The sequence below is a fragment of the Ostrea edulis genome, chromosome 8, assembly GCF_947568905.1.
Source record: "Ostrea edulis chromosome 8, xbOstEdul1.1, whole genome shotgun sequence".
Classification (NCBI taxonomy): domain Eukaryota; kingdom Metazoa; phylum Mollusca; class Bivalvia; order Ostreida; family Ostreidae; genus Ostrea; species Ostrea edulis.
In genome coordinates, this window is record NC_079171.1 from 53,874,253 (window position 1) to 53,894,793 (window position 20,541).

At 36.2% G+C, this 20,541-nt stretch overlaps 1 protein-coding gene across 6 annotated transcripts in view; it reads right to left on the bottom strand.

The window, feature by feature from the left end:
• LOC125661261 (uncharacterized) overlaps positions 1 to 20,541 on the bottom strand; it is a 49,296-nt gene that overhangs the window by 17,354 nt on the left and 11,401 nt on the right. For all 6 annotated transcript variants that reach the window (XM_056146461.1, XM_048893231.2, XM_048893228.2 and 3 more), the window contains exons 3-9: positions 19,194 to 19,335; positions 18,936 to 19,007; positions 12,295 to 12,702; positions 10,373 to 10,468; positions 8,211 to 8,354; positions 5,175 to 5,348; positions 554 to 1,179 (exon numbers count right to left, since the gene is read on the bottom strand). In XM_056146461.1, the coding sequence (XP_056002436.1) occupies positions 554 to 1,179; positions 5,175 to 5,348; positions 8,211 to 8,354; positions 10,373 to 10,468; positions 12,295 to 12,702; positions 18,936 to 19,007; positions 19,194 to 19,335 (1,662 nt within the window). The remainder of the gene's footprint in view (positions 1 to 553; positions 1,180 to 5,174; positions 5,349 to 8,210; positions 8,355 to 10,372; positions 10,469 to 12,294; positions 12,703 to 18,935; positions 19,008 to 19,193; positions 19,336 to 20,541) is intronic.

The window sequence follows — 20,541 nt, forward strand, 5'->3', positions numbered from 1 at the left end:
ATTACAAATAATCTATGTTATGGAAGGTGAAGATAACGAACAGTGATCAATCTCATAACTTCTATTTAAGCAATACAAAATAGACAGTTGGGCAAACACGGACCCCTGGACACACCAGAGGTGGGATCAGGCGCCTAGGAGGAGTAAGCATCCCCTGTCGACTAATCACACCCGCAGATGTAATGCATGGTGAAAAGAACCATAAATTAATGCATTGAATATAATCTTACTTTCAGATGGCAGGGAAAATATCCAAATTATGGATGAAACACCCCCAAAATACTTGGCAAAGATTTTGCAAAAAGGCTTGAAACTAAATCATTGACAAAAGAATGTGGAACGATTTGTTAAGACACCCAGCCCATTTCAATTAATCTGGAACCCCAGCATTACTGAATCTTATCAACATGGACATAATGGTCCACTGTGCTAACAAATTTAATAAGTGGCGAATGTTGTTATGGGTGCCCACTTCTTTATTTTTTAAAAATCTTCTCAAATGGTGGCTTTGTTGTGTGCCTTGTCCACTTACCAGATTATCCTGTCCACTTACCGGATTATCCTGGAATCTTTGTACTTTTTCTTTTCCACAGCAATTTTAGAGAAATCGTTAATCTCATCAGTCGAGTTCATAATGTGATGCATTACATTCGTTTTCTTAGATTTGATTTTATCATCACCTTGTTTCTTCGTTTCGAAAAGATCATCTAAATCTATACTGAACATTCCCAACTGTTCTTCGGTAATCCGCTTAAATGTGTTCATAATTTGCTCAACTTTTGCTCCAGTGACCGTGGCATCAGCTTTTGATTTTACCGTATCAAAGAAAAGTTTCATGTCCATAGGCTCCTCTGCATAAAAAACCTTCAATTCTTGAAGAGATTCTTTTGTATACTTAGAAGCAGACTTTTTTTTCTCTGGACTTGTCAATGGGTTGTTAATAGATTCTGTGTTAGATGTTTGGCCCGAGGCAGATGTATTTGCAGAGGATAGATGGCTTTGTTTTGATCCGCCTGGTTTTTTTTTAGGACTTGTCTTCGAGTTGTTGATAAATTCTGTGTTAGATTTTTCACCCGAGGCAGATGTATTAGGGAAGGATAGATGGCTTTGTTTTGATCCGCCTGGTTTTTTTTTAGAACTTGTCTTTGGTTTGTTGATAGATTCTGTGTTAGATTCTTGCTAAAAATATAAACAACTTCAGACAGTGACATCAATTGAAGATAGGAAAACTGATTCAGATAAGAAACTAATGTCATATTTGCATTATTATCTAACAAGAGGTTCACAGGTCTTATTGGTCACCTGAGTACTAGTGAAAAAGTATCACTACTTCCATGGGCTATGAAATCTAGAAGAAAAAAATTCTGTTCCGAGTATCTAAGCTAAATTCTAATGTTCAGCAACAGTATAAAACAAGATGTGTTCTTAAAACTTCACTGTCCTCAAAAGTGCATACACTGATGAAAGGCTTTAAATAATAAATAATAAATTAAAACATCAAAATATATGACTAATTTGGACTCATCCTAAAGTCATAATCCTGGGTTGTGAAATTCACCATTTTTTGTATAATGCTTTTCTGCTATTCCTAAGTATGCAATAAATTTAGATTTTATACAGTATCAGCAAACTCACACATAAATACTATATACTGTGAAACTTCTCCAAACCGGCTCCTCAGAAAACCGATTCTCCCTGAATATCGGCCGATTTTCTAAGTCCCGGCAGAAATCTTAACAATCCTTGCAAAGAAAGTCTTACAAAACCGGCCACCCCTGAAAACCGGACATCGGCCACTTTTTAAAGTACATTTGTTAACAAACATGTGTAATTTACCCTTAACATACCGGCCACTTTTTGAAGACAAGAAAATTTTTGCCAGTGGTTGATCAAGATCGTCCAGGTGTGCAAATTGACTGACCTACTCACTCAGGCCAGGTGGGAAATTATCTTCTTAAAACTTCAATGCCTTCAAAAGTGCATACACTGATGATAGGCTTTGCATAATATAATAGGTGTATTAAAATCAAAACATTAAAAGATATGACTACTTTTGACTCATCCTAAAGTCAGAACCCTGGGTTGTGAAATTTTCCACTTCTTGTACCTCCTTTTCTGCTATTCCTAAGTTTGCTTTCAGATTTTATACAGTATCAGCAAACTTAAACATAAACACTGAATTGATATCACACACTTTAACATGTCCTTTACATAATAAATCGTATGATGTACTCCCATGAAAATGGGAGTACATGATTTCGTTGATTTACGAAATTCTTTGTCATGAAAAATTTATACCTCCATTACACCAAACATATTACGGAAAGGTTTTTGAAATAGCAAAAACGGCTTGGAAATCTATTTATGAACAAAAAATCTTATCCATAAGAGACAGAAGTATATCAGAATTTAATTATAAATTATTAAATAATCTATTGTGTAACAGAGAATTGCTGAAGAAATGGAAGATAGTAGAAAATGATTTTTGTGTCTTTTGCAGAGATGCTAAAGAAAACAATGAACATCTTATCTTAAAATGTAAAAATGTTTCTCATATATGGGACATTGTTAAACAAATTTTAAAATTTGATATATTGTGGAAAACAATTGTGATAGGATTTTACTATGAAAACAATGAAAAGACACTCTTTTTGAATAGCATAATATCTCTTATTGCCTGTAAAATATACAAGTATAAAATGTGTTGTAGATTAGATAACAAAGACGAAAAACCTCAAGAAATATGTAACCACATAAAAAGTAAATTGAATTTTTATACAGAAGTGTACACAAAAATTCAGGATAAAAAATATGCTAAAGTTATGAAAGCAATTAAAGACAAATTGTAATTTATACACCTTTGCAGGTATGACTTTTTATAATATGAAACCTGACAAATATCTGTCTATGCACATTTTTAACTATGTTACAATGTGAGTTTATTTTGAACAATTTGAATTGATTACAAACAACTATATTTCTATATCAAATAAAATTTTGTAATAAACCTTTTATATACTGGTATTTTGCAAAAAGTTCCCACTATGAGGAGGGGTCCTGTCCTCCTATAGTGCTGCCATGGGGGTTGTGATATGAACTTTTGAATTGTTAACCCCGCATATGGCAGTTTCAGGTTCTTTATGTACATAATTATATTGTTGTGTTGTTGGTTTTTCCGTAAAAATAAGAACCTTTTTTGCCATAACATGTTAATAAATTTTGTTATATAACAGTATATTATATGTGTGTGTGTTTGTATGTATGCATATATGTTTGTGTTTTCTATATGTAGAAATTTATATGATAAATTTATATATATGTATATGTATGCCTATATACATCTAATCCAAGGGGCCCCTGGCACCCTAGGTAAAGATTATAAGGGGGTCTCTGCGGAGACTTTACCCCGAAATAGTAATGTATTTTGGAATTAAAGACTGATATATGTGGAAAAAAAAAAAAAAAAAAAAAAAAAACTTAAACATAAACACTTTATACTAAGTTTGGCCCCACCCTGGGGTCAGAACCCCTACCCCGGGTATCATGAAATTTACAATTTTGGTAGAGGCCTTCCTGCTCTACATCAGTATGCATTTAGTTTTTCTTACACATGTGCGGTTCTAGAGAAAACAATTTTAGAAAGGCCCCAGGTGTGCAGAAATTTGTAATTTATGTCCCCCTTGCTCAAAGATGCTTTATACCAAATTTGAAAGGAATTGGAACGATAGTTATCAAGAAGAAGTTTAAAATTTCTAACGTTCACACATTTAATAACTGACCATTTTGGTCCCACTCTGATACCAAAACCCCTACCCCTGGGATCATCAAATTTACAATTTTAGTAAAGGACTACTTGCCCTTTCTAAATATCCATTTAGTTTCAATAGCACTTAAGAAGATGTTATTTAAGTGTTTTACACATAAACACTTTACACTGAATTTGACCACACCCTGGAGTCAAAACTCCTACTCCAGGGATCATGAAGTTTACAATTTTGGTAGAGGCCTTCCTGCTCTACATCAATATGCATTTATTTTTTTATTTTTTACACATGTGCGATTCTAGAGAAGAAGATTTTTGAAAATTGGTCAATTTCGGGCAGTTTTTGTCCCACTTCTAGAGTTCTGAAATTTATAATTTATGTCTTCCTTGTCCCAAAGATGATTCTTACCAAATTTGAAAAGAATTGGAATGGGAGTTATGAAGAAGTTAAAAATGTTCAATTGTTAACTCACGACGACGGACGATAACCAATTGCAAAAGGTCACCTGAGTAAATTCAGGTGACCTAATAAAAGAAGAGAAAGCGTATTTATTTCTATTTATCAGAGTTAAGACTAATAAATTATCAATATTCAACATAATCATATATGATCATCTGTGAAAATTATCAGCAACAGTTGCCCCGCTCGACTTACTGCTAATAATGCAGTCACGGACAAGACGTGTCTCTTACTGTTACCGTGAATAGTCACACTTCCACATTTGAAAGATGTACACCAGGTCGTGGTGAAATAGGACGATTGTTGTCCAGAAATGGTGGACGTTGTTGGCTAATTGGCCTCACAAATTCTGCAAAACATTTTGTAATCTCTGTATATCAACCACGAAAATTCCTTCAGCCATTAGGACTGGGGTTCTTCCTTTACTTTTACATTTTCTTTAGACACAGCTACGTCATCTTTAAATGATGAACTTTCTCCGTGTGATTCTTGAATTTCTTCGTTACATGTATTAGGCCAAGGCTTCTACTTTTTACCAAGTCCAAAGTGCTTTAACCCTCGTTTTACCGCCATCTTAATTGCTTTCAAACGCTGTTTTGACCGCGACTGAAAAATATTTATTCAGACTTCCGATCCCGATTACAAAATTTTACTGGATGCCCAATGTTTTTCCACTCGCAAAAATGCGACTGAAATATAATCTCTAGTCGCAAAATCGATTTTCTGGTCATAAATGCGACCGTTTTACTCACAACTTGGAGCACTGCAGATAACTGAAAAATTGTTGAGTGTGGCAGAAAACAGCAATCAATCAATCAGTCAATTCAATAATCTATTGTAATTTTGTTCCGACTTTGCAGCACTACCAAATAGTGTTGCTGGTAAGAGAGAAAAGACTTGATCATAAGCAAGCAGATAACAGGAGAGATATTGAGATTCAGAGAGGTCTACCTCCATTTGCGATTCCAATGATGAAGATATAGAGAATGACATCTGTGATTCCAGTGTTGAAGATGCAGAGGATGATGTCGAATCTTCCACTCCACTGGCGTTCTTAACTTTGGGTTTCTTACGAGGAACCTTTTCTTCTGTATTGTTCTGCCGTTTTTTGGTGGGCGTACCTGCCTAGAAAAGATTTGAATTTTTAATTTATATGCAAAAACTTTTGGATGGAAAGTTACTAACATACGGAGATCGTTGTTTCAGAACAATAGCTCCAAAACTGTGGAATGCCCTTCCAGAACATGTAAGGGACTGTAGAACACTGTGTGCATTCAAGAAGTCACTGAAAACACATTTTTTCCATCAAGTTTTCCAGGACTAGTTTCTATAATTTCAGTCATTCGTGTAGGTTAGATTCTGTGAAAAACTGTGAAAACTAAAGTCTTAGCTTTCGAGTACCATTTTGTGATGTTTTATAAATAAAAAAAAAATGAATTGTATGTTTTAATGTATTATACCTGAGACATTATATGCTGCGTGTGCGTGTGTGTATTTCATTATTATTCTAATACGCCCTGAAACTGATGTTTATTCTTATCTAGCATATTTATGGTATCTTGTGTTTTCATGTTTTATATGTACAATGAGGATAGGTACAGCTTTTAATGTTTTATTTATTTTCTATGTATTATGTGTATAACGTTCTGTTGTAAGATATATATGCATTGTAAAGCACCTTTGAGCCTACATAGTGTATGAAAAGGGTGCTATATAAATATGGTATTATTATTTATTATTATTAAATCAAAATTACTAAGGCCATCCTTAAACAATGTTGGTTTGCTGTTTACTTACCCACATATTTAGAAGTGAGAAGATAGGTAGGGTGGTGTTTTGTTGTGTTTTTTTTTATTGGGGGGGGGGGGGGGGGGAGGGACTGAAACTATAAATCGTACATATATTCATATATTTATCAGTTTAATATGTTGAAAAATTTAAATTTTTACTGTCTATTGTGTGAAGTAAATCTTAACAGTGAACATTTGCTGAAATTGACAGAGAAAACACATGAACACACAGACAACACATGAACTCAGACAACACATGAACACACAGAGAGTCTTGTAATTAACAGTGACAACACATGAACACACAGAGAGTCTTGTAATTGACAGTGACAATACATGAACACACAGAGAGTCTTGTAATTGACAGTGACAACACATGAACACACAGAGAGTCTTGTAATTGACAGTGACAACACATGAATACACAGAGAGTCTTGTAATTGACAGTGACAACACATGAACACACAGAGAGTCTTGTAATTGACAGTGACAACACATGAACACACAAAGTCTTTGGTACCTTGCAATTGACAGTGACAACACATGAATACACATACTCTTGTAATTAACAGTGACAACACATGAACACACAATCTTTGGTACCTTGTAATTGACAGTGACAACACATGAACACACAGAGAGTCTTGTAATTGACAGTGACAACACATGAACACACATACTCTTGTAATTAACAGTGACAACACATGAACACACAATCTTTGGTACCTTGTAATTGACAGTGACAACACATGAACACACAGAGAGTCTTGTAATTAACAGTGACAACACATGAACACACAATCTTTGGTACCTTGTAATTGACAGTGACAACACATGAACACACAGAGAGTCTTGTAATTGACAGTGACAACACATGAATACACAGAGTCTTGTAATTGACAGTGACAACACATGAACACACAGAGAGTCTTGTAATTGACAGTGACAACACATGAACACACAAAGTCTTTGGTACCTTGTAATTGACAGTGACAACATATGAACACACAGAGAGTCTTGTAATGACAGTGACAACACATGAATACACAGAGAGTCTTGTAATTGACAGTAACAACACATGAATACACAGAGAGTCTTGTAATTGACAGTAACAACACATGAACACACAGAGAGTCTTGTAATTGACAGTGACAACACATGAACACACAAGAGTCTTTGGTACCTTCTAATTGACAGTGACAACACATGAACACACATACTCTTGTAATTAACAGTGACAACACATGAACACACAATCTTTGGTACCTTGTAATTGACAGTGACAACACATGAACACACAGAGAGTCTTGTAATGACAGTGACAACACATGAATACACAGAGAGTCTTGTAATTGACAGTAACAACACATGAATACACAGAGAGTCTTGTAATTGACAGTGACAACACATGAACACACAGAGAGTCTTGTAATGACAGTGACAACACATGAATACACAGAGTCTTGTAATTGACAGTAACAACACATGAATACACAGAGAGTCTTGTAATTGACAGTAACAACACATGAACACACAGAGAGTCTTGTAATTGACAGTGACAACTCATGAACACACAGAGAGTCTTGTAATTGACAGTAACAACACATGAATACACAGAGAGTCTTGTAATTGACAGTAACAACACATGAACACACAGAGAGTCTTGTAATTGACAGTGACAACTCATGAACACACAGAGAGTCTTGTAATTGACAGAGACAACACATGAACACACAGTCTTTAGTACCCTGTTTGAGTACATTATTTTGTAGATACACTGACTAGACACAGATTTGAAGGTGATAGTTTTCTTCTTACAACTGATAACTCAAACTCAAACATGCATTCAATGAAAACAAGTTAACACTTCTTCAGCTGATATCAGGACTGTGACTGAATTCCTCAGAAATCAGAGGAAAACTGGTCAAAAAGGAATAAAAACACCTCATTCTACCGGGAAAGGTATCATTTTCTGTCGCTTTAAATTAATCCCAGTTTTTCATTTTTTTGTTTAGAAAACTGAGCCAATCAGGGAATTCCTCTGAAAAGAGGAAGAAATTACACCCTTGTAATATCCTTATAAAAACAAAAACAAGAGGCTCATTGATCACACTGCTCACCTCATTCACCTTGACCTTGCCCAACTGTTGTGACTTTTGAAAGATTTTTTTTCAACAATGAGATTTAAAAAGTCTACCTTTGTTTTTGATTCCCCTGATGTAGATACTGAGGTAGCAGACTCGTTGGGTGATGAAATTGAATTCATCAGTCCATTGAGAGGTCTTATAGAAGGAACCTTTTCTCCTCCACTCTGTAGTTCTTTTGTGGTGGGCGTACCTGCCTAGAAGTAAAATTAATCAAATTTTAAACTGATATGCAAACAAGAGGCCCTTTGGTCACATCGCTCATCTGAGTCACCTTAGTCTTGTCATTGTTCAGCTGTTGTAACTTTAAATATTTTTTTAATCCTTACTCCCATGAAACATTTTGATCTAATATTGTGACTCAACCTATCCTCAAAGGGTCAAGACACAATATGGCTAATAAGACCTTGCTGTTCTGAAGATGACCAAGGTCACAAATCATGGTATGAAATGAAAGGTCTTACAATCAAGAATCTATAAACAAAACATGATTAATTGTATCTTGTTTAACGTCCCTCTCAAGAATCTTTCACTCTTATGGAGAATCTCCAATGCCGGTGAAGGTCTGAATGTTTTTTTAGGTAAGTCAAACTATAAGGTCAAGAGATTGAACATCATGATATGAAATGCAGGGTTTTGCCATAAACAATCTATACCAAAATATGAAAGCCCTACCTTAAATAGTCCAGAAGATATTTAATAGATCATGCAACTTTGATACAAAAAATGGTTTCATCACAAGGAATGCATGTATGACATATGAGAGTTCTATCATCACTTTTCAAAATTTTTATTTCAGAATTTTAAGCAAGCTAGACTAAATTTATTAAATTTGGGTCAAACTCCTAGGTCACGATTACAAGGCTAAAGACCAGGCATGAAATGTAAGGAAGCCTTACTATAAGGAATCAATATGCATATTACAAAACAAAAGAGGTCCATGGGCAACATCGCTCACCTGAGTCATCTTGGCTCATATTTAAAGATTTTAATTTCCTATATATTCGCATGTAAAACTTTGATCCCTATTGTGATCCCAACCTACTCCTGGGGGCCATGACTCTTTCAAAATTGAATCTGGACTAGGTCAGGAAGCTTTCATGTGAATGTAAACTTTTCTGGCCCAGTGATTTTTCATCAGAAGATTTTTAATGATTTTTCCTATATATTTGTATGTAAAATTTGATCCCCTATTGTCGTCCCATCCTATCTCCAGGGGCCATGATTTTTATAAACTTGAATCTGCACTATGTCAGGAAGATTTCATTGTAAATTTCCACTTTCCTGGCCCAGTAGTTTTTGAGAAGAATGTTTGTAAAGATTTTCCATACATATTTGTATGCAAAACTTTGATCCCCCCTTGTGGCCCCATCCTACCCTGGGGGCCATGATTTTAACAAACATATATCTGAAATATGTTAGAAAGCTTTCATGTGAATCTCAGTATTTCTGGCTCAGTAGTTTTTGAGAAGAATGTTTTTAAAGATTTTCTCTATATATTTGTATGTAAAACTTTGATCCCCCCCTTGTGGCCCCATCCTACCCTGGGGGCCATGATTTTAACAAACATAAATCTGAAATATGTTAGAAAGCTTTCATGTAAATCTCAGTATTTCTGGCTCAGTAGTTTTTGAGAAGAATGTTTTTAAAGATTTTCTCTATATATTTGTATGTAAAACTTTGATCCCCTATTGTGGCCCCATCATACCCCCCGGGTGCCATGATTTGAAGAAACTTGAATCTGCACTTTGTCAGAAAGCTTTCATGTTAATCTCAGCTTTTCTGGCTCAGTGGTTCTTGAGAAGAAGATTTTTCCTATATATTTGCATGTAAAACTTTGACCCCCTCTTGTGGCCCCATCCAACCCCCAAGGGCCATGATTTTTAACAAACTTGAATCTGCATTATGTGAGGAAGCTTTCATGTAAATTTCAGCTTTTCTGGCCCAATGGTTCTTTAGAAGAAGATTTTAAAATGATCCCACCCTATTTTTGCATTTTTGTGATTATCTCCTCTTTGAAAGGGACATGGCCCTTCATTTGAACAAACTTGAAAGCCCTTCACCAAAGAATGCTTTTGGCCAAGATTAGTTGAATTGGACCAGTGGTTCAGGAGAAGAAGTCGAAAATGTAAAAAGTTTACAGACAGACGGACAACAGGCGATCAGAAAAGCACACTTGAGCTTTCAGCTCAGGTGAGCTAAAAATGATAACAACCTCATCCACATCTCTAGTTGGCTGAGGAGAATCTGCAGGGGCATCGGGAGGGGTCATCGCCTTGGAAACATCACCACAAACTTCTGGTTTTTCATCCTGAAACACAATATATGTTCAAAAATGTCAAATCATATTGCCAAAAAATTTGTGACAACATCGTGTAATAATTCCAATGTTATAAAATTTATTGAAATTGCTTTGATTGGACAAAAATAAAGCTAAAATGAGAATTTTAAAAACATCAATAAATCCAAAAACGCTATGTATACAAATGCGCCTGAAAACAAATAACATAGTGCAGGGAAACTATTCAGATTTTTGAAATTGATAATACAGGGAACAAATTGGAATATAAGAATCAAACATTCTTTTTTGAAGAATTTATCGGTGTAAACTATGGACCTTTTACTCACAAACTTAACACAATTAAGAAGCCCATGGGCCACATTGCTCACCTGAATCACTTTGGCCCATATTTAAAGATTTTCCCTATATATTCGCATGTAAATCTTTGATCCCCTATTGTGACCCGATCTTACCCACGGGGGATATGATGTGAACAAACTTGAATCTGCACTATGTCGGGAAGCTTTCATGTAAATATCAGCTTTTCTGGCTCAGTGGTTCTTGAGAAGAAGATTTTTAAACATATTTCCTATATATTTTTATGTACCCCCAGGGGCCATGAATTTAACAAACTTAAATCTGCACTATTTCAGAAAGCTTTCATGTAAATTTCAGCTCTTCTGGCTTAGTGGTTCTTGGGAAGATTTTTAAAAAATTTGTATTTTTGTGATGATCTCCCATTTTTAACAAACTTGAAAGCCCTTCACCCAAGGGTGCTTTTGGCCAAGTTTGGTTGAAATTGCCTCCGTGGTTCAGGAGAAGAAGTCAAATATGTGAAAAGTTTACAGATGGACAGAGAACAGGTGACCAGAAAAGCTCATTTGAGCTTTCAGCTCAGGTGAGCTAAAAAAAAACCTGGAAAACTGTTTGACCAACTTTTAGTCCTAATGTAGGTCACGAACGGACAGACCAATCCAGTTGAAATGCAAATTGAACTTGTATTCCTCTTAAAGGAAGCTTATGTGTAAATTTCAGGAAAACTGTTTGACCTACCTGTAGTCCTAAAGTAGGTTAAGGATGGACCAATCCAGTGGAAATGCAAACTCACTCTTACAATTTTTGAGGGAGATATTGTGACGAAATTTCAAAGTTGTATATGCATCCATTACAGGAGAAAGTCCAGAAAATATGACCCGGGACGGACGGACATCCAACCAGCCAGTCGGACGGACTGACGCACGGACAGTGCCATAACATAATACGTCCCGTCTAATGACGGGCGTATAAAAATGTAAAATTGTTAACAGACAATGCACGGCGATGGATGAAGACCAACGGCAATAGGTCACATGAGTGACTCAGGTGACCTAACAAAAATGAATATCCCCTTTAGATTGATTATTATTTGAATATTTCTTAATTTTGCGCTCATTGCTAAATTTGACCTTATACCAGTAAACCTGAACACAGGTCACTGGGAATGATTCTTAATCTAAACTAATCACCTAATCTGTTCCTAATTATTTTTGCAAAAGTTACAATAGCTCCAGTTCAGTCTTCTCAGGGAACATTCCATCTGAGCAATAACTCAATTCTCTCCCCCCCCCCCCCCCCCCATTTTTGTTCATTTGTGACTGATATACCTATTCTTAAGTCCAGAGTGACAGACGGGACAATCAAACTGAGGACGCGGAAATGAACGCACAGGTAGGGCAACACAAAACACCACAACAATACTAATTTCTCATCATAACAATCCTGTCTAAAGCATAATAGATAATAAGTATTCTACGGAACTATAGTGTTTATCTTTAACCAGAATAGCTCAATAATTAAGATAGAGAATCAACACTTACATTAGAGGTTGGTGCTGGTGTGTCCACTGGCTTCTGGTTTTGATCTGTCTTGCGACCTTCCCAAAATTTGATCGAATCTTCTTTGGTCCATTGCTTAAGGTCCCTATCAATTTCAATGGTTTTTGCATTGGGGTTCTTGGTGAAGAATTGTGTGTCATCCCAATCTGTTCCAGGGGCTTTGCTTTTGGCTTCATCCACTAGCCTCTTATGATCCTTGTTGTTGTTTGGGTGATGTTTCAGGTCTGCCTCCGATTCACATCGGAAATTACAAAGACCACAGTACCAGGGGAGGTCTTCAGCTGCGACATGCATCTTGAAGTAGTGAGACTCCGCCTTCCCCTTTTTCCCTCTAAAATTTAGACATTTCAAGCATTCGTACACTCTCCCTCGGTCGTTGGCTCTCACTCTCTACAATAAGATAGGGTTGATGTAAGTTTACTCACCAGGTGGGTGGAACATATATTCTAAATTCTTAAAATCGTGACTACATTTCTATACAATTCATAGCACAGAGAATCTCAATTAATTCTTAAGTTTTTATGAAAATTCTTCCTTCATTTTCTTAATTTCATAACTTTTTCATTAATCAATGTAATGCCATGAAATTTCACCCAAATATAATGTTGACCCTACTCTTTGGAATGTGACTTTTATTTTCTGTCTATGTCATCATTTTCCAGGTAATTTTCAGGTAAAAATCCCAATCAAGGAAAAAATTCAATAAAACAGATATAATTCCAATGTTTTGTTCACTCAAGCAACAGTATACCAATGAGGTACTGAAAAAATAAACAAGGATATATTGTGATGTTTTTTTTATTGATGCCATGATTATAAGCTGCAAAATATTCAGGTAATTTATTAGGTACAAAAAGGACATTAAAAAAAGAAAGCATAGAATTTAACAATCAATTTCTTTCAATAAAAGTGTAATTTAGCAAATATATATAAGTATAATGAAACTATGTACATGTCTAGTAAGTAAGTCAAACAACACCTGTACTAGCGAAATCAGGTAAACACAGGTAAAAAATGTTTAAAAGCCACAAAATTAAATATTGCTGTCATTACATGACACTAATTTAAGTTTCTTTCATGGAAGGACGTGAAACATCCATTTCTGCAGAGAGGAAGATCACAAAATCCACATTTGAATGTAGTTTCCACTGGACGTCCAGATAAAGTCTTGCGGTTGTGTAGGGAACATTCGCGACACATTTTCTTCCTACCGTCTATTTTCACGAGTTCGTGGTGATTGATGGATTGAATTGCAATTTTCTTGTTGCAGTTCTTTGCCTTTCTGCCAATCCTGTGTTTCCTGGAGGTAAATCCAGCGCGCAACTGATCCGCAACGTCCATTCGGAATCCTAGATGGTCATATCCTTTCTGAGGTGGGGGATTCTTCTCCGACTTCTGATATAAAACCCAGGCATTCAAAATTGATAAATTGACAATGTACCAAAGTATGTACCTCCACCACTTTGTTCCTGGTCTTCCAACAGGATAGTATGAGGCCATCTGGTCAAATTTATCCACACCACCCATGTGTTTATTGTAGAGGATGTTGACATGTGGTTTTCCTGTGTTTTCATCCAGGTGTGGTGGTGCAAATGATGACAGAAATGTGATCTGGCGCTTGTCTTTGAAAGAAGTAGCTATCAGATTTCCTTTCTGCATCTGTATGATGTCTCCTCGATTCTTCAATTTTGCCTTCTTCACATTATCAGGGAGTCCTTTTCTATTTGCCACTATAGTACCACACACATAAGTCCCCACGAGCTCCAGGTGCTCAGCAAGAGTAACAGAAGAAAAGAATCGATCAAAGTACAGATGTCTGTTTTGATGGTGATAATGTTTTGATAAATTCCATACAACATCATATCCTAGACCATGCTGTCTTCCTCCTGGTTTTTTCCCCGTATAAATGTCAAAACCACAACAGTAACCAGTGTCCGACTCACATATTTGCCATACCTTGATCCCCCACTTCGTTGGTTTTGCTGGCATGTATTGTCTAAAATGCAACCTCCCCTTGAATCCAATCATTCCTTCATCAATGGAGAGGTTTTTTCCTGGTTTGTAAGTTTCTCTTAATTTCGGCTGGATGACATCGATAAGATTTCTTACTTTGAACAGCGGGTCATAAGCAGGATCGTTTCATCCAGGTCTATTTGATGTATCCCTCAGGTGTAAATACTGGTTTATTTTCACGAAACGAGTTTTCGGCATGATTGATGCAATGAATGGGTCAGAAAAGCGTTCATCAGTACTCCAATAATTACTAATACGTGGTAATTGTCGAACACCCATGAAAATGTTAATACTCACAAATGCACGCATCTCGTTTGCATTTGTTGGACTCCATCTTGGATCAGGTCCTTTCTGGGTAGCGTATCTGTTTGTTTCCATTGCGAGATTTTCAAAGAAAACTTGAGGTAAAAACCTGAAGAAATAGTCGATAGGCCTTGCATCTGGATTCAGACGATTTTGCACTCCAGTTTCTTCCTCAAACGCTGGTATATTCACCTCTGAAAGTTCGTGATCCCAATCACGATTCACATTTCGCATGTAAATATCGCCGCACATCTCGTCTTCGTCGGAACTTTCTGCCGAATCCTCGCTTTCTTCTTCAGAAACATCCACATCTGATTCATTGTCAACTATTCTCCGAACTCTTTCTTGTATTTCCCTGTCCTTTTCTACCGTAGATAACACTTGTTCTTCATCAAAACCATCAAACTCACTATCACTCGATATCTCCGACGCCATTTTCAACCCACGCTAAAATTACCTTCGGAATATTCTGAATTTCTATTAATAGTTAACTGAATATAATGTAAAACCTAGAAAAAATCCGAATGTCCTGTATGACAAACCCGTATGTAAACGTCAGCAACTATTTTTGCTAGCCAATCAATACCTTTTGCTCTTTAAATAGCACAGGTAAACAAGGCCGGTTTCGGGCGGGTTAAGCACATGCCGGCGGGGGCGGATTTGGGCGGGTTAAGCACGAAAGGGTTAACTGAAATTCACAAAATGGTGGACTATGCATTGATATCAGTTTTCCCACCCTGTAGAGCTTAATTTTAAGGGTCTAATTGATTGGCAACCAGTGTTCATTCATTTTACTATTATTTTTAAAAAATATCTTTTATATAGATAAAAGAACAAGTTCAGGAATTGTTTTGTTTATTGGTGATATCAGACTGAGTTTGATTCCAAGTAATTATATTAAGTTGTTAGAACTTGTTCCCAATCCTTTTGATTTCATCAACAAAATATGTTCAAAACAAAACAATTATTGCAATTGTCTTTGTAGGACATTGCTGTAGCACATACTGTGTGTGTAAAAACTTGTAGACTTATAAAATATCAAAGAAAGTAAATAAATGAATAGGTGAGAAAAATTGTTCTGAATCAGTAAATGTGTAAACACATACACCACTTAACACTTACATGGAATAGTGGTAATTGATGAGAAAATATTATGTCAGTTTCCAAAAGATTCAACTTTATAGATCTGTTCGTCCATCTTCACAAGTCAAGGGTTATTGATTCATTACCTTGCACTAACCCTTGACATCAGTGACCACTCAAAACATGGGCTCGAGACGGAGCATATGATTGGTTTGCAACCTGTAGCGTGGAGCCAATCAGACAACAGCTTTTATAATTGGTCGAAAACGAAACTAAACACATATGATGCTGCATCGGCGACATATAGAATTTGTGACAATCGATTGATTTTCGGAATTTTTTTAAAAAGAATCAATTAGACGAAGTTTTAGAATACAAGCCGCATAAAACTGATGGATTACCCAAGTTTGTTTGTTGATTGTGTTTCAACAAATTGAACAAGTTATTTAAAATTGAAATAGATTAATAATTTAGAATAGCTACAACATTTAAGGGATGAAAATGTGAATTATTTATTACGTTACAAATCAACACGCAATGTTCATGATGTTGCACTTTTTTATTGTGACGTCATAAAGTTTCTGTACAGCAAGAGTTATCTCCCTGTTGATGCAAACCTTCTTTTAGAAAAGATCAACTTCAGATGCTTGAGAAAATTAATGGCCAGAGAAAATATCAACCGAAGAACTCCATCATAGAACAACAAGAGGCCCATGGGCCTAGAATCGCTCTTCTGATTCATTGTAGAACAGGCAAAAATTCTCACTAACCAAGATTCATCAATTAACAAGGTTTTAAAGACCTATCACATGATAGTGTATGAAGGGGATATCACACAGTACACCATTAGATTAGGCAATCAAAATAATTACAAAATGAAGTTACTTAACCTACGTGCATATCTGGGTAGTACATATTTCTCTTCTACATGAATTTTTTCAAGGGACCTAGATCGACGGTTGGGGTGCTAAATACCGAATTTAATATGCATACAATTAGAACAAGGGGATCGCATTGTATTTTGTCCGATTTTTTATGCAATTACATTTCATGCCATTGTTGGAGAATGGTTCTTACGGTGTGTTGACTAAAAAGTAGGTCACGGTGACCTACTTTTGGTCGACACACTGAAGACTCAAGATGCATCAACTGACAAGTCAAATAGTATTCAAATATAGCCGTCAAATTCCAAAAGAAGTCCACAGTGACCTACTTTTTGGTCGACACACTCCAAAGACTCAAGATGCATCAACTGACAAAGTTTGATAATTGAAGTCAAATAGTATCTGAAATATTCAAATATAGCCGTCAAAATCCAAAAATAGGTCAAGGTGACCTACTTTTTAGTCAACACACTCTGAAGACTCAACATACATCAACAGTGATCAACTGACAAAGTTTGATAATTGTAAGTCAAATAGTATCTGAAATATTAAAATATAGCCGTCAAATTCCAAAAGTAGGTCACGGTGACCTACTTTTTGGTCAACAAACTATGAAGACTCAAGATGCATCAACTGACAAAGTTTGATGATCCTAGCTTTCATAGTGTCCAAAATATGCATCTAAAATTGAAAATGTGATATTTGAATGTCTGCAAAATTCAAAAAGTAGGTCACTGTGACCTACTTTTCTTAATAAATATGTTTCAAGGCCTCTAGATGCATCAACTTACAAGGTTTGATGATTCTAAACCTCTAGGTATCTGAAATAACAACCTAAAATGTATTCATAAATGATTAGCCATAAAATTCAGAAAGTAGGTCATGGTGACATACTTTTCAAATGACGCACTTCAAGATCCCATGATCCATCAACTGACAATTTTTGATGATCATAGGCTCAAAAGTGTCCAAGATATGCATCAAAATCCATTAAATAATAATTACCTGCGAAATTCAAAAAGTAGGTCATCATGACCTACTTTTGAGACAACATGATATTAGGTCCTAAGATGCATCAATTGACAAAATTTGATGATCTTAGTCCTTATATGAAGCAAAATATCAAAGTTTTAACAAAACAAAATTTAAGGTCAACTTTGAAGTGACCTTAAGACCACACCCTTTGCCCCAGGATGATGCCTTGAACAAATTTTATCAACAACCTATCCTCATCCTTATGCATAGTTTGGTGATAATTTGCCCAGTGGTTCTTGAGAAGAATATTTTTAGTAACCACTACTTTTGTTTGCATTTTCCTAATTATCTCCCCTTGTTAAAGGGTCACAACCCTAGTTTTAGTACAAATGAAAGCCCTTGGGCCAAGGATACCCTGTGACAAATTTGACAAATTTTGGCCAAGGGGTTCTTGAGATATAGCCCTTTTTCCAAAAAATTGACGCACACCGCACGCCACACATATGGCCATATGATTAGCTCTTTGAGCCTTTGGCTCAGAAGAGCTAAAAATAAGAAGAGCAAGTGAAATAATAACTATCAAGAAGTGGAATTGGATTGGAGAACAACAGGATTTGCACCATCGCACTGACATGGCACCCAGAGGGAAGGAGGAAAGTAGGCCGACCAAAAACAACGTGGAGAAGAACTACTAAGGTTAAAGCTGGGGTGGAATAGCTGGGCGTCAGCAAGGGCAGTAGCCAGAGACAGAGGCAGGTGGAGGCAGTGTATTGGGGCCTTAGGCCAATTCAACTTAATTAGTAGATTATCATCCAGGGTCACCAAAAAGTATGGGGCGGGTGGGAGCATTTTATTTTTCAATTTTTATTTTCTGAGAAAAATATTAATGATATAAACGAGTAGTGCATCATTTAATGCCAGATGGATCTATGCTTATTTCACAGACAAATTCCAGGTTAAGCTTTAATTTCAAACACAAAGATACCAATTAAACTTTATCAAGGTATGAAGCACATTAATCCTTTCATTTACTCCTGTAAGGAGGTGAGAAATTAAGAAAACCATTACATGTGATCTATTTTCTTCATTTGGCTTTTCACGTTGCTATACCGGAAATGTAAACAAGAAGTGTAAATACTGGAGTCAGACATGAACATTTTCCGGAAATCGCAAGCTCCGCAAAATAAAAAAATTCCTGGCGGACCGATTTTTGAGGGGCGAGCGCGGATGATAATCTATCAATTAAGTTGAATTGGCCTTATGTGCCAGCAGGCACGAAGAGGATAGGTGAGCTGAGGTGTTGCAAACCTTACCTTATCTTTGGGTCTCTTACAGGTAACTGAGCTGAGATGTTGCAAACCTTACCTTATCTTTGGGTCTCTTAAAAGTAACTTTTTCTTCTGTATTCCTTTGTTCTTTTGTGGTGGGCGTATCTGACTATAAGCAATTAATTTTTCCAATTCATATGCAAAAAAAATTTGGAGGGAAAATTAGAGCATCTAATAAACAATACTATATTTGATTATAAAACAGAAAAAATTGTAAATTATAAAAATATCTTCTGAGTTATATTTTACAAATTTTTTATGTTTCTTTTGTAAAAATTAGTATATTCGTACTTACAAGAATGACATTTTCCTTGGTAGACACAGTACTTTCAATAGTTGTGCATGCTGGTGTCTTCGATAAATCTATGATTTCTTTTGGTACAGTAACTTCCTCTGTTGCAATCAGAACAAGTGAGTCTTGCGTTACCATCAGACTTCTAAAATTCAAAATGTAAATAAAGTGTAAATTAAACAAGAGATGTTTGTAAAACACATATGCCCCCCATGGTGCAAAATTGAAAAGGGTTATACACACGCATCATTTAATTGAGAGTAGTATCATCAATTCAAAATATTGAGCAGAGAATATCTTCCTATGTCAAGAGTGGATTGACCATGTGACCTAAAAATCAATAGGGGTCATCAACTCCTGAAGATGTACCAGTGTACCAAGTTTGATGTCTGTCAAGCAAAGGGTTCTCAAGATATTGAACGGGCAGTATATTCCTATGTCCAGTTTGACCCTTGACCTTTGACCATGTGACCTTAAAATCAATAGGAGTCATCTTCTCCTGAAGATGTACCAGTGTACCAAGTTTGATGTCTGTCAAATAAAGGGTTCTCAAGATATTGAGCGGACAGTATATTCCAATGTCCAGTTTGACCCTTGACCACACGACCTCAAAATCAATAGGTGTCATCTTCTCCTGATGATGTACCAGTGTACCAAGTTTAATGTCTGTCAAGCAAAGGGTTCTCAAGATATTGAGCAGACAGTATATTCCAATGTCCAGTTCGACCCTTCACCTTTGACTACATGACCTCAAAATCAATAGATGTCATCTTCTCCTGATGATGTACCAGTGTAGCAAGTTTGATGTCTGTCAAGCAAAGGGTTCTCATGATATTGAACGGACAGCATAATCCTATGTCCAGTTTGACCCTTGACCTTGGACCATGTAACCTCAAAATCAATAGGGGTCATCTTCTTCTAAAGATATACCAGTGTTCCAAGTTTGATGTCTGTCAAGCAAAGGGTTCTCGAGACATTGAGTGGTCAATATATTCCTATGTCCAGTTTGACCCTTGACCTTTGACCAGGTGACTTCAAAATCAATAGGGGTCATCTACTCCTTAAGATGTACCAATGTACCAAGTTTGATGTCTGTCAAGCAAAGGGTTCTCAAGATATTGAGCAGACAGTATATTCCTATGTCCAGAGTAGATTGACTCTTGACCTTTAACCTTTTGACCTGAAAAACAATAGGGGTCCTCTTCTTTTCATAACCAACCCACATATGAAATATCATTACGATCAAGTGAATGGTTCTCAAGATATTGAGCGGACAACATGTGGTCTACCGACCGACCGACAGGTGCAAACCAATATGCCCCTCTTCTTTGAAAGAGGGGGGGGGGGGGGG